The sequence below is a fragment of the Phodopus roborovskii genome, unplaced genomic scaffold (genome assembly GCF_943737965.1).
Source record: "Phodopus roborovskii unplaced genomic scaffold, PHOROB, whole genome shotgun sequence".
In the NCBI taxonomy this organism is placed as follows: Eukaryota; Metazoa; Chordata; class Mammalia; order Rodentia; family Cricetidae; genus Phodopus; species Phodopus roborovskii.
In genome coordinates, this window is record NW_026125295.1 from 7,207,100 (window position 1) to 7,221,654 (window position 14,555).

General features: G+C 56.8%; 1 protein-coding gene across 1 annotated transcript; it reads left to right on the forward strand.

Annotated features, from left to right (window-relative positions):
* The first annotated feature begins 319 nt into the window (after positions 1-319).
* Positions 320-14,353, forward strand: Vill (villin like). The gene is given in 27 exon segments (XM_051173286.1): positions 320-385; positions 535-609; positions 867-1,072; positions 2,699-2,807; positions 3,827-3,857; positions 3,860-3,936; positions 4,231-4,430; positions 4,793-4,835; positions 4,837-4,878; positions 4,960-5,003; positions 5,005-5,050; positions 5,540-5,592; positions 5,594-5,679; positions 6,396-6,471; positions 7,531-7,535; positions 8,482-8,618; positions 8,706-8,823; positions 8,826-8,869; positions 9,477-9,659; positions 10,146-10,291; positions 11,444-11,588; positions 13,204-13,298; positions 13,300-13,384; positions 13,568-13,639; positions 13,811-13,983; positions 13,985-14,042; positions 14,222-14,353. Coding segments are annotated over 27 exon segments (2,547 nt in total).
* The last annotated feature ends 202 nt before the right edge of the window (positions 14,354-14,555 follow it).

Sequence of the window (14,555 nt, forward strand, 5' to 3'; positions counted from 1 at the left end):
CTAGGCAAGCTCTCTGCCGACTGAGCTACACCTCCAGCCCTTTGTGGCCAGTTTCTAGCTCTCTGTGTACAGATGGCACTCCTGTCCAGAGAGCTCTGCCCAGGGTGCAGTATTCCCACAGACAAACGGGGTCCCTGTAAGCCGTCACTGCGCCTGTCCTGGTTCCCTGAGTTTGCATATTTAACGAAGGTTACATTCTATCATGAAGACACTTTGGAGAGTTTTAGGTGGTTCGAGAACTCTTGCTTGGAGCCTGTAACGCGGTGGCCAGAGGTTGGCTTCCCATGTTTACATCTCGGTCACTCTCGCCTAGCCTAGGATGGACACCAACCAGGACCTCCCAGCCATCGACTGCCGAAGAGCCCTCCAAATCTGGGTTACTGAGGTGAGGGGCAAGGCCAGATAGCACAGCCTGGGACATGGAACAATGTCACCATGTCTCCCATCCCCCATCTAGAGCTCCTTCCTCCACCCTGTCTCTGGGAGTCATAGGCAGAGCCCCCTAATTTGTTACTTGGCAACCTCTTCTCTCAGAACCTAATGATGCTACCACTGCCTGAAAGGGTTCATGGGAATTTCTCTGAGGAATGCTGCTATGTCATCCTCCATGTGAGTCTCTTGGGGGTCTTTCTGGGGGTGGGGAGGTAGCCCAGAGCTGAAGAAACTCAGGCCTGGAAATGAACTCTGTCTTCAGATCAAAAGCCCCCACCACATTCCACCCACAAGGGGCTGCTGCCTTTTGAGGCCTTCTAGTCCACATTTCCCCTCATAGCCTCTGTCCGAGCTCCTGTGCACTGGCCCCACCTCATCCTCCAGCTGAAGCAGGGCCCCTTCCCCTTCCATGCACACAAACGCCTGGACCCTAGGTCCCTCAGAGCCCAAAGCCTGCCCGGGGAGGGTCCAGCGACCTGCACTACTGGATCGGAAAGGAGGCCAGCACAGAGACCCAGGTGGCCGCAGCCACCTTTGTGCAGAGCCTGCAGGAGGATCTAGGAGACCGGACGGTGCTGCACCAAGAGGTACAGGGCCATGAGTCTGACTGCTTCCACAGTTATTCCCACCCTGGAGTCATGTGAATGCTGAGAGAGCTGGGGACAGGGAGAGGGGACGCAGTGCGGGGAGGGTAACACAGCCACCCTGAGATAATGGCTTTCCTTGACTGAATAGCGTGCGCGCGCGCGCGCGCGCGTGTGTGTGTGTGTGTGTGTGTGTGTACACATATGTGTGTGTACTTTGTTAAGATATGTAAGCTCACATACATTGCACCCATCTCAAGCACACAATTCAGTGGTTTAAGATATGCAAGCACCATGCAGTAGTGGTTGATCCCAGCACTCAGGAGGCAGAGGCAGACAGATCTCTGTGAGTTCGAGGCCAGCCTGGTCTACAGAGTTAGTTCCAGGACAGGCTCCAAAACCACACAGAAGGAGACAGGAGACCCTGTCTCCAAAAAAATAAAAGAAAAAGAAATAGAGGAAGGAAGGAAAGAAGAAAGAAAGAAAGGCAGGGAGGGAGGCAGGGAGGGGGGAGGGAGGGAGGGAGGGAGGCAGGGAGGGAGGAAGAAAGATCCACCCACACTGTGACGTGTATTACTACTTGACTTTACTCTGCTGTGAGATATTGGCCATTGAATGGCTCTACCATATGGTATCAGTTCAAAACTGGGGGCACAGGGACATGTGTACTGTTGCTGCGTTGGGGTGTCACCAATAGTACCACTGTGAATGTTTCTGGGGCGGCTGTTGTCATTGATCTCGGTCTGTCCCTGGGAGTGGGAACCTGCGCTATCCAGTTTGTTCTCCGTGCTGGTACAAGTGTCTCTTTTACTTTTGCTTCAGGGTTTGCTGTTTTGTTTACTTTTTGTTGTGGTTTTTCAAGACAGGGTTTCTCTATGTAGCCCTGGCTGTCCTGCAACTCTCTCTGTAGACCAGGATGGCCTCAAATTCACAGAGATCTGCCTGCGTCTGCTTCCCAAAAGCTGGGATTAAAGGCGTGTGCCATCACCACCCAGCATTCAAGGGTTTTTTTTGGTTTTGCTTTTTTTTTTTTTTTTTTTTTTTTTTGGAGACAGGGTTTCTCTGTAGGTTTGTAGCCTGTGCTGGAACTCTCTTTGAAGACCAGCCTGGCCTTGAAGTCACAAAGACCCTCCTGCCTCTGCCTCCTATATGCTAGGATTTAAAGCGTGTGCCACCACCGCCGGGCTCAAGTATTTTTTTTAAATTGTCATATTTTTTAGAATGAAATGGTTGACCTAATTGCTAATATTAAATCATTTTTGCTTCATATCACTGGGTTGAATATTTGTATACAGTGCAGATAAGTCTGTGTGTATATGAAAAAATACATGCCACCCCATGCATGTCCCATAGATGGGCATGCATACCTGAATATCTATATCCACCACACAGATATGCCCTTCCATGTACTCACATCTAGTCTCTCCTGGATAAGATGTATGTATGAAATCCTCAATAACCCCAGGCTACACAGTTGTACATGCTAACAAGCAATGCACTCTTGTGCCTCATGTACTCACACATACACATGCTCACATGTCTTCAAACACGTGTTACACAGACACATTTCATCCCCACGCATACTCACACACACACACACACACACACACGCATTTGCTCACTCCCACACCCATTCCTTCATGAGGTGTGTTATCACTCACGGGTCCCTAACCCTTCCTCAGCTGCAGGAAGGGAGGCCGGGCCCCTGCTCTCAAGCGCCTGGAGACCAGCATGTTCAATGTCCAGCAGCTGCTCCACATCAGAGGAAGGAAGCATGTGTCGGCCACTGAGGTGAGGCCACGGGGCACGGTCTGGCCTCCAGACTCACGCAGGCTGAGAAAGAGCAGGGGTTGGTGGCGAAGGAGGGGAGGGCGCCGAACAATGAGCTACACCTCCCGGGATGGCCGCCTCACTAAGTGAAGACACACGAGGCAGCCTGGGCTTCCTGGCCCCACCTCTACGCCGCTGCTGGCCCCAGTCTTTCCCCACGGCTCCTGTCTCGTGGCCGCTTCAAGAGGAGGCAGAAACAGCGGTGCACTGGGCCCTGTTGGGGGTGTGCATAGCCTCACACTTTCCCTCACGCCATCGTCGTCACACCCAGACAGGCACCCACACTGTCTACCGGTCATCCTTGGATGACGCCCCTTTCTCCAGCCCAGGCAATGCCCCTTCATAAATTAACACAAAGCGCCCTTTTACACGCCAGGGAGTTGATAGAGGAGCAACACGCTCTGCCTGTGGGAGGGTTTGATGCAATGGGCATCCATCTACAGCGAGGATGGCGGCCCTCCATTTATACATCCACAGTCAACCAAAGCTCGTGGCAGCCCCGTGACGCACACGGTCCTTCCCACAGTTTGCACCTTCAGCCAGCAGAATCTGGTTATGTGGGGATGGACATTATGTGGCCCTCGCTTTTTCCCATTATGCCCTTGTGATCATTTAGTGTCCTCAAAATGTGTTTCGGTAACTATCCTTATGCTCCGTTGCATACCGTCACTACACAGACACATACATACTGTCACCACGAGCACACACTTTTGTTCAGATGTGATGTGTCCCATATATGTACATGTATATGTTCATACAGAGATAAGCAACTATTTGCCCCACTTCTGGATAACCACATGGAGGGTCACGTGTGGCTACGAAATGCAAGCGTGAATGCTGTGACGGATGCTGTCTCTCGCTCACGCACACACAACGGCACCCAGCCTCATGCATACAAGGGACACCCTCTCCTCCTGCCCTCTCCCCTGCCTGTGGTGCTGGTGCCTTTTCCTTCCACACCTCTCTCCTGGCTCTGGAAGGTGGCCCTGTCCTGGAACAGCTTCAATAGAGGGGCATCTTCCTGTTGGACCTGGGCAAGGTGATGATTCAGTGGAATGGACCCCAAACCAGCATTTCTGAGAAATCGCAGGTCAGTGCCTGCCCTAAGAGCTGGGAGGATGGGGCTTGAGGGGAGGTAGCCCTCCAAGTGTCCAGCATCTGGCCACCCCAGGAGGTAGCTGGGCCCTCTGTCTCAATCCAACAGGCATCCATTGGGCACAGGCTAAGTTCGAACGTGCCACTGGCGGTAGACCTGGGACCCTTGGAATGGCGGGATACCAGCTTTCCTGCTCCTATCCCCATGCCTATGGGCACCACGCAGGGATAAGAAAGACCTGGGCTGGGCTGTGCGTGGAAGCCCTGAGCCCTGGGTCCTCTCCTGCAGGCGCTAGCCCTGACTTGCAACCTCAGGGACAGAGAACGTGGCGGCCGTGCCCATATTGGTGTGGTGGATGACGAGCATGAAGCCACCGACCTCATGTACATCATGGAGGCCGTGCTTGGCTGCAGAGCAGGCAGCCTGAGTGCTTCTGTGCCCAGCAACGGTGTTAGCCAGCAGCAGAAGGCCAATGTCCGTCTTTACCTGTGAGCAGGACTGGGGAGGGCATGGGGAGAGCGAGGGGCCGCAACTGTGTGCCTGTTACTGAAACAACACAGCATCTCTGCAAACAAACCTCTAGTAAAAGCACGGAGGTCTCTGGGTAGGCTGTGTGGGGTGTTGGGCCTGCATGATAGGCAGTCCTGTATGGTGTGTGGTAATGTCAGCGAGAGGCCCATAGTACATACAGATGGGGAGACAGGGGGGGAGGGGCTGTGAGGGTCAAGGAGCCACCTAAGCCCCAAGCAGGGGCACAATAATTGAGTTCACCCAGAGGAGTTCAAGGGCTCTGGGATGGCATCAGGCCAGGAAAAGGCTGGCAGTCCACATCTGGATGCCTGTCCCCCAGTGTCAGCGAGAAGGGACCCGACCTGGTAGTCCAAGAACTGTCGACCGACCGGCCCACTGACCCCTCAGGACCTCCTGCAAGATGAAGTAAGGAAAGCCTGTACCTAGTGCCCCTCCCCCCTCCTCACAACCACAGTCCCTGCTGACCAGACTCACACTTCTTCCTAGGGCTGTTATCTCCTGGACCAGGGTGGCTTCGAGGTCTACATGTGGACGAAAGCGCAGCCCCCAGGACAAGAAGGCTGAGTTCAGCAGGGCTGTGCTGAGGTCCTGGGCCCCTGCAGGGAGGCAAGACAGATCTGGTACAGGACGTCCTGCCTGGGGTCTAAGGAGAGCAATGTCTGTTATCCTGGGGTCGGGAAGTGAGTGTGTCTGCCCTGGGAACCTTGCATGGGAGGGCACATTCCTAACACCCAAGACATCAGGCGTGCAGGACTTGGCCTGGCCTTGAGGCCTGAGAGCCTTCAGCGCGGGGAAGGGGAAGCAGAGGAGGTTTGTGGGACTTCAGGGTGGCCAGCTCTTCACCAGGCTTGGATTAAGGGGACCCTGCCTACCCTCAGAGAATCAGTAGTGAGGGAGGCAGCTTGTTAAATGGGTTCCAGTTTAGTTCACTAATGCAGCTCAGAGCTTGGCTGTCCTGGTAGCCACAGCTGGGGGGGGGCGGGGAGGGGGCGGCGATCTGGGGGCTAGAATACAGCCTAGAGCCCTTGATCCACAGGCAGGCCTGCCTGACAGAGCCGTGTCCCAGGGCTTCATCCGGGCCAAGGGCTACCCAAACTACACCAACGTGGAGGTGGTCAATGCCCACCGCCTTCCGGCAGCTGTTCCAGACGTGGTCGAAGGAGCTAGATGGGAAAAAACACAGAGGGAAAAATGAGTAAGGTAGGGGTGCAGGGGTGTAGCCTGAGGGGCGGGGGACGTAAGGGAGCAGTGCAGGGGTGTAGCCTGGGGGGCGGGGGGACGTAAGGGAGCAGTGCAGGGGTGTAGCCTGGGGGCGGGGGACGTAAGGGGAGCGGTGCAGGGGTGTAGCCTGGGGGCGGGGGACGTAAGGGGAGCGGTGCAGGGGTGTAGCCTGAGGGGCGGGGGACGTAAGGGGAGCGGTGCAGGGGTGTAGCCTGAGGGGCGGGGGACGTAAGGGAGCGGTGCAGGGGTGTAGCCTGGGGGGCGGGGGATGTAAGGGAGCGGTGCAGGGGTGTAGCCTGAGGGGCGGGGGACGTAAGGGCAGGGGTGCAGGGGTGTAGCCTGGGGGGCGGGGGATGTAAGGGAGCGGTGCAGGGGTGTAGCCTGGGGGGCGGGGGACGTAAGGGAGCGGTGCAGGGGTGTAGCCTGGGGGGCGGGGGATGTAAGGGAGCGGTGCAGGGGTGTAGCCTGGGGGGGCAGGGGACGTAAGGGAGCGGTGCAGGGGTGTAGCCTGGGGGTGGGGTACCTGCAAGGGACAGAGGCTGCTCGGGGTGCTTAAGCCAGGAGAGGGTGGAACCGCAGGTCAGGACCGCAGCTGCAGGGGTGAGGACCAGAAGGAAGAGGGCGTGCCCAGAGCCTACGAGATGGGCAGGCGTGAGTGGGCCCACCGGGTCCCTGACACACATGCAGGTAAACTGACGCAGGCAAAGCTGGACGGAGGAAGCTGCACACCCAGCCTGAGATGGTGGATGACGGCTCTGGGAAGGTGGAGGTGAGGGCGTGGAGGGGGTAGTGGGAACGCTGACTGGGGTGAAGGTGATGGGTCATGCCTGTAAACCCAGCACTCCGCATGCTTACCAGGAGCTCAAGGCCACGGTGAGCTGCGTGAGACGCTGTCTCAACAACTGAACCGAGCCAGGGACAGGTGGGCGCCCCACCCATGTGCAGCCGCACGCCCACCCTCCAACAGCTGGCTGGCTCACACAGTACAGACACACAACCTGACAACACCTGGACAATGACCAGCACAGGAGCACCAAATCCCCGCCCCGAACACACGCAGCCCCTAACACACTGTCATGGACCCCTCATCTGGCCTCAGACCAGCCTTCTCATTCTGACTAACCTATTGGGCCATTAAGGCAGAGCCCTTAGTTCCCTCAAGTCCGTAAGATGGAGGTAGGAGACATGATCCAGTCTGGTCCCCCAAGCTAATGTGGGGTGCTGTGAGCCTAACGGAACAAGCCTGTGTGCGTGGGTGAGTGGGGGCGAGAGCCTAAATTCGGTAGGTAAGCCGAGGTCAGAGAAAGCAGATGCTCTGCCTACATTTGCCCTTGTGTGTGTAGCCAGAAGTGAGGGCTGAGAAGAGACGGGAACCCTGGAGAAGCAGGGAGTGAGGGGAGACAGAAGAGACAGGGAAATGGAGGGAACCCAAGGGAGGCGGACTGGGTGAAGAGAGCAAGAAGGTGAGGAGGATGGCGAGCAAGCCAAGAAAGGGTGTCTGGTCAGCTCCAGCACGAAGGCCAGGGGCCTGGGGAGGAGGGGGCTGGCTCCCAGGGGAGGAGGGGGCTGGCTCCCAGGGGAGGAGGGGGCTGGCTCCCAGGGGAGGAGGGGGCTGGGGAGGAGGGGGCTGGCTCCCAGGGGAGGAGGGGGCTGGGGAGGAGGGGGCTGGCTCCCAGGGGAGGAGGGGCCTGGGGAGGAGGGGGCTGGCTCCCAGGGGAGGAGGGGCCTGGGGAGGAGGGGGCTGGCTCCCAGGGGAGGAGGGGGCTGGGGAGGAGGGGGCTGGCTCCCAGGGGAGGAGGGGGCTGCCTCCCAGGGGAGGAGGGGGCTGCCTCCCAGGTGGTGTACCCTTGGGGAGGTTTGGTTCCTGGCAGCCTTTCAGAAAAGCCCGGGTTTCTGATGTCCTGGTCTAGAGGGCCGGACCCCTGGTGGGAAGGGCTGGGGCTTAGGATAGTCACGTGCCCACCTGCCCACACCTGGACTCCCTTCCGCCAGTTCTGTCAGGTTCTAAAGCTGAGGTGTGGCTCCCATAGCAACAAGCCATCGCTCAGACAAAAGTGAGCAAGGGCTGCCACTTCAGCCTTTGACTGGGCATTGGTTTCCTGGTTTTGTTTTGTTTTATTAGACGGGGTCTCACATGTCCCAAGCTGGCCTTGAACTCACTATCTGGTCAAGGCTGACCTTGAACTTCTCACTCTCCCGCCTCACGGCCCCACTGCCAGGATTACAGGTGGAATCTGGTTTGAGGGGCTCCAGGACTTACTGCACGATAGACAAGCACTCAGCCCACTGAAACGCATCAGGGCGTTTTTTTTGGTTCATTTAGGGGTTTGTTTGTGGGTTTTGTTGTTGTTAATGACACTTTAAAGGAGAAAGAAAATGTCTCTCCTCCAGCCTGGCTTCCATGCTCCTGCACTGAGCAGAGCATCTCTGTGACAGCAGGAGGGTTGCTGTCTGCCCCTGACCAGAGCTGTAACTGGTGGGGTCTAGACCGCGGTGTCCACGGGCCAGGAGCTGGACCCACCCTACAGCCTTTTAGTCTTCCACTTATTTTCCCCAGGTGCAGGATGCAGACTAAATCTGGGCTGAGAGCAGGCCAGCAAAGGCTTGGGGGTCCCGAGGTCCGTGGGGGAAGGGCCACTCACAGTCCAGCTTGGAGCATGGAAGGCACAGAGCTGGGCAAGCTTCTTGCTTGCCCAGACGAGCCAATGAGAGCTTTCCGGCTGGATGCAGGTGGGCAGGCCGCTGCAGGTAAGGTTCGTCTGTGCCCACAGGCTCCTCGTCCCTCAGGTTTGGTGATCCAGGACTTCCAAAGGCAGCCTGTGGACCCCAAGCACCACAGTCAGTTGTGCTCGGGAAACTGCTACCTTGTCCTCTACACATACCAGACGCTGGGCGGTGTCCAGTGCCTCCTGTACCTATGGCGGGTATGTCCACCTGTGGGGTGTCAGATGCCTTCCAGCTCAAGACCTAGACTCTGAGAATGGGAGAGGAAACCCCAGGCCCTGCTGCAGGGCCACCAGACCGCCACAGAAGACACCAAGGCCCTGAACGGCAATGCTGAGGAGTTGGACCTTGCATACCAGGGAAAGGGAACACTGGTACAGGCTCATGTGACCATGGGCAGAGAGCCCTCCACTTCCTAGCCATCTTCCAGGGCCGGCTGCTGGTCTTCCAGGTAGGGTCCACCTTTCATCCCTTTGACACGGGCTGGAGAGATGGCCCCGTTGCTAAGATGCTTGTCTTGCATGCCCGTGACTCCCAGGCCTACATGAAGACTCTGGGTGTGACACTACACGCTTGTCACCCTGGACCTGGGGAAGTCAAGACAGGAGGATGCCTGGGGCTCAATGGCTAACCTGATTGGCGAGCTCCAGGCCAATGAACGGCCTTATCTCAGAGGAGGGGCCTTCAGGAGCACGCATGCATATGTACACACACATACCAGTAATAGTAATAATCTAACATAAGCCACTCCGGGAAGGAAGGATTCATTCTGGGTGCGTTCCAGAGGTCCCATTTCCCTGGCTCTTTGTGACTCTGTGCCTTAGGTGAGATGTCGCACCATGGTGGCAGGCAGGTGCTCTGGGCCCTCTGAGATGTGCGACAAGTCTAATTTGAAAGGGCCTGTTTTATTGTCCCACGCGGACAGGGCTGGCACAGTCCACACTCAAAGGGCCAGAGGACAGTGGTAGCCTTAGCTCTGAAGCAGTTTGTTCACCACTAGGACAGGGAGGGGGCCCTAGTGTTAGCCTGAGGCCCCGCCTCCTTCCAGGGGAGTGCAGGCCACGGGGGGGGGGGGGGGGGGGGGAAGGCCAGTGATCTCCAGCACAAGGCTGTTCCACACGCAAGGGTCTGACAGCCACAGCACCCGGGCAACGGAGGTGCCAGCCCGCGCTTCCTCCCTCACTTCCGGTGACATCTTCTTTCTGGTCACAACGGATGTGGGCTACCTCTGGTTTGGGAAGGTACCCGCGGGTCACCACTTGGGAAGGTGGTGGCTCTGGGTCAGAGATTGGTCCCCTCCACCCGAATGCGGCCTTGAAACCCAGTGGGGTGGTTCTGTGGGTGCTGTGGAGTAACCCAGGGAACTTACAAAGTCACGAGCCAGCGGACTGGGGTTCCTCAGGTCCCGGGCAAGCCTGGCTCTGGCTGCCTCCCCTCCTGCTTGGGGACTTTTCCCAAGTCTCTCTGGGAAAGGGGGAGGAGGTCTACTCTCATTTGCCTCTGGGTTTTGTTGTTTTCTCATCGTTAGCATAAACCACAACTGACCCCCCCCCCCAAGCCTGGGTGTCCCTCATTCACACTCTGGACCCAGAGAGAGTCATGGGGCCACCCCTGTGGCCTCCTCATCCACAGCTTAGGCCTCCCTAGGCTCAGGCCCAGTGGATGGACATGGGACTGGAGGCGAAGGTTTGCCTACTGCAGGGTTTGACCCAGCCTCTGCTTGCCAGGGCTGCGATGGGGACCAGCGTGAGATGGCCCGGATGGTGGCCACTGTCTTCGCAGGACACAACATGGAAACGGTGCTGGAGGGTCAGGAGCCTCCCCACTTCTGGGAAGCCCTGGGAGGCTGGGCCCCCTATCCCAGCAACAGGAGGTAACAGGATTACCGGAGGAAATGTTTATCTTGAGGAGGAACAGAGGCCAGCGGGTGGGTGACTAGTGAAGGGCCACACAGAAAGTTGGAAAGATAAGTCTAGAAGTGAGGGACTCTCAGTCCCCTATCTGCAGGATCACGGAGCAGAGTGCACCTTTAAGTCTTGGTAACTTAAAGGACAATGGGGACAATGCCAGGGCAACCGTGGAGAAACGGCGCCCTCTGCTGGCAGACTCCACTTCCTGCATTGCCTCTAAGGACAGTCCCCAAACCACGGGGTGAATAGGAGTTGAGAGCAGAGTAAGAACTCCAGGGCAGAAGGAGCTGCATCCCTTGGCCCTGCCATCCACCCAAGTCTCCTGGGCTCCCACGTAGCAGGCTGTCTTTGGGGCAATCGACCAGCTCCCAAGTCACGACACAGGAACTTAGTATTTGTTAGAAACGCTCGGCCTTATCTTAGCTCTTATTTTAATCTATTTATCTACATTTTTACCTCTGGGCTTTCTCTCCTTCCTTCCTTCTTCCCTCTCTCATTCTGTCATACTTCCTGCGTCTGTCTGTCCGTCTGTCTGTCTGCTGCCTGGCTTCTGGTCTCTCTCTCCTCTCTTTTCTCTCCTGAGCTTAGGTTTCTCCTCCTACACATTCTCTCAGCCCATCAACCTCGCCATCCCTCTCCTGCCTGCCGGTCAGTGTTTCACTAGCCAATCGGGTGCTTTATGCAGGTGAAACAAAAGCAGCCCGTATTTGCATAATTAAACAAACGTAACACATCCTTACATCGTTAACAAAGGCAGCAGAGCAAGCTTGACACATCCTCACACAGTTAAAGACCACAACACTCCCAGACTTGCTCCCTCCTTCCACCCTGGGCCTGAGGCTGGCTCCTGAGTGCAGGTGACTCCCATTCCGGGGAGGACAGGGCCTCAGCTCAGCAGGCCCAGTAGGTCTGGGATTCCCTTTCCGGGTGCACACCCAGACAAATCCGTGGAGCAGCTTGAAAGAAAGGGCCCAGAGCAGGCCGTCCTAGAGAAAGTCAACGGGTGGATGCCGTCCAGAGGAAGGTCCGGGGCAGCTGCCCCACAGAAGCCGCTTTCCCTGAGGGGTGGGGGCACCATGCCAAGGGCACCCTCCGACAGCCCTTCCTCTGCCCAGGCTTCCCGAAGAGGCCTCCAGCATCCAGCCCCGACTGTTTGAGTGCTCCAGCCCCTCAGGCTGCCTGGTCCTCACGGAAGTGGTGTTCTTCAGCCAAGAGGACTTGGACAAGTAGGACATCATGCTACTAGACGCCTGTCAGGAGGTGAGGCAGCCACGCCCGCTCGCTCGGCTGGACTGGGAATGCAGGGTGTGTCTGCACTGGTGTAGCTGGGTGTGAAGGTGAGTTTAGCCTGTGACTGATTGTTGCCATGGATTGAGAGTCTGGGTGTGACAGTTGGGTTGTGTGTGATTATGACTTTGCATGTCGTACGTAATGCCCTGTGTCCTATGATGCTATTGTACGAGGGCCTGTGGCTGACCGAACAGCAACAGCAGCGAGTAAAAAGACTGACTGGATGATAGTACAGTGTAATGCTATGAACCTGAATGTTTGACTGGGTAGCTACATCTGTGTGGTAGGCAGGCCATGCCAGGGACCATGTGGTCTGGTACTAAACAGAACTGGCCGGACCAATCGTAACTGGGACACTGCATGCACACATGTGTCTGTGTGAAAGGGAAAAAGGGAACATATGATTGGCTGTCGGTGTGGCTGAGCAATTGTATTTTTGAGTCTGTGAAATTCTCTGTGGTTAGGAGATGGCATATTTAACCAGCCAGGTATGCATGACAGGTAGCCAAATATGACCGTGTCTCTTTGCAAATATACTGTGATGACGGTGGATGGCATTATGTGGCTGTGACTGCCTACCTGGCCTTATGGCAACAGACAACATATGTCTCTGTAGCTGTGATGTTTGTGCCTGCATGTGTGTGTGACTGTGTGTCACCGTGTGTGTGTGTGACTGTGTGTCACCGTGTGTGTGTGTGTGTGTGTGTGTGTGTGTGTGTGTGTGACTGTGGTACTGTCTGAGTTCTGAGGAAGATGAGCTCTTATTCCACTCAGAGAAAACCCAAGCCAGACTACATCCCCCGCTTCCCCCCACTTCACAACCCACCCCATGACCTAGCCAGCCCCTCTCCAATCAGATCTCCCGACTCCACCTTGCTGGCCTTTTCCCAGCCATGGTGGCCTCTCGCTGTCCCCTGAGCATGCCAGGCACATCCCACCGTAAGGCCTTGGCACGGATTCTCCACTTTCTTTCGAGACGAACGTGTGGCTTGCTTTCCCATGAAGGCTCTGTGGGGGTGGAGATTTTTCTCAAATCTTTCTGTTTCTTTTGAGGCAGTCTCATACAGCCCAGAGTGACTTTGAGCTCACGATGAAACCTGAACCTTCCGGGATCTAGGATCCCAACTCCCAAGTGGGGGATTTCAGGCCTGCCCTACCCCCTCCTGTTCATGTGGGACTGGGGTCGACCCAGGACTTGGCTAAGCAAGCACTTTTATTGAAAAGTAACCACTCCCCCACCCAGGTCCTCCCTTTTGTTTGAGGCAGAGTCTTGTGTGGCCCAGGCTAGCCTCAGACTCCAGCCAGCACAATGCCTGCCTGGTGTAAGGGTGCTAACTTGGATTCTTTTCACAGTTGAGTTCTTAGTTCCTAGCACATGCTGGTGCTTCATAACTATTTATATTAGATGCATGTATGTATGCCTGTGACGGCCAGTGCTCGTGGGTGTGAGGGTATCACCACTTGCCGGGTGAGTTTTCTTGGCTGAGCATGTACATGTGGGGTTCTGACTGTCTGCGTAGGGAGGAGGTGGCTGAGGCAGGGGGCCCTTCCGCCTGTCCAAGCCCAGGCTTCCTCTGTGGCCCAGGTCTTCCTGTGGCTTGGGGAAGATGCCGGTGAATGGAAGAAGGAGGCAGTGGCCTGGGGCCATGAATACCTGAGAACTCACCCAGCGGAGAGGCTGGGCGCCCATCATTCTGGTCAAGCAGGGCTATGAGCCTTCCACATTCGCTGGGTGGTTTGTCACCTGGGACCCCTACAAGTGGACGGTGAGGCTTAACACCCGCCCTCATCTTCGCCTGCAGGGGGTGGAGGTGCTGGGAGAGGCCCTCCTGGGCCGAGGATCTCCCCCAGTCAGGAGAAACCTGATCTTGTCTTTTAGGCGCCTGCCTGGGTTTCGGGGAGCTCCTTCCCTTGCCAGTCCGGATAGTAGCCCCAACTCCCGCCCCCAGAACAGCCAGTCCTATGAGGAGGCGGTGGAGAGATGCCTGGGATCAGCGTCTGCCATCTCTGAGATAACAGCCGTTAAGTGCAGGGAACTTTCCCTGGCACCCGCAGATAGTGGTCTGAGTTCAGATGGGCCACAGGCAGAGGGGCCGGGGGTTCAGATAGTGCCAAGAGGCTGCGGGTGCAGTGTGATCTCTCGTGGATGCCTCTCCTCCATCTTCCGAACCATGAGGCTTCTCTCCGGACAGGAAGTACACAGCTTCCAGCTAACTCAATGGCCCAGGGATAATAATAAGGCAGGTCCCTCGACCCTACTGGCCTTCAAGGGTCCCCAGGACAGCCCAGAGAATGATCTGGAGCTGGGCCTCGGCGTTGATGGCAAAAGCCCCAGCAGAAGCTGCAGCAGCTCAGTGGTCAACGGGACTCTTGCACCAGGCGGTGGAGGACCTGCCACAGGGCGTGGACCCTGCCCGCAGGGAGGTGGGTACCACATGCTGCTGTTCCCGGCACTGGCCTGCGACCTAACTGCACACTGGACGGTCCCAGGGTACCCTGCCCCCACTAAAGACAGGCAGTGAGCAGAATGGATGGCACCTCTGGGTAGCACGGGAACCTGGGTTCCAGGGACCCCCCAGCCCTCCCCTACCCCCCACCCCCAGTTCTATCTCTCAGACTCTGACTTTGAAGACATCTTCGGGAAATCCAAGGAGGAGTTCTACAGCATGGCCAAGTGGAAACAGCAGCAAGAAAAAAAAAGAAACTGGGTCTCTTCTGAGCTGGGGGGGCCCTGAGTCCCCTCCTGGAATAACTCCCCCTTCTTAATAAGAGCCAGTGGCTGGTGTCAGGCGTGGCCTGCATGTCTTCAGACTGCGCTGTCTGGCAGCCCCTCCCTCAGCAGCAGGGCCCCGTGGCACTCTGGGACATGACCTCCTCCATGGAAAGGATCCCTTCAGACTGCTCACTCCAAATGACCCCATGATGGGAAGGGGTGAG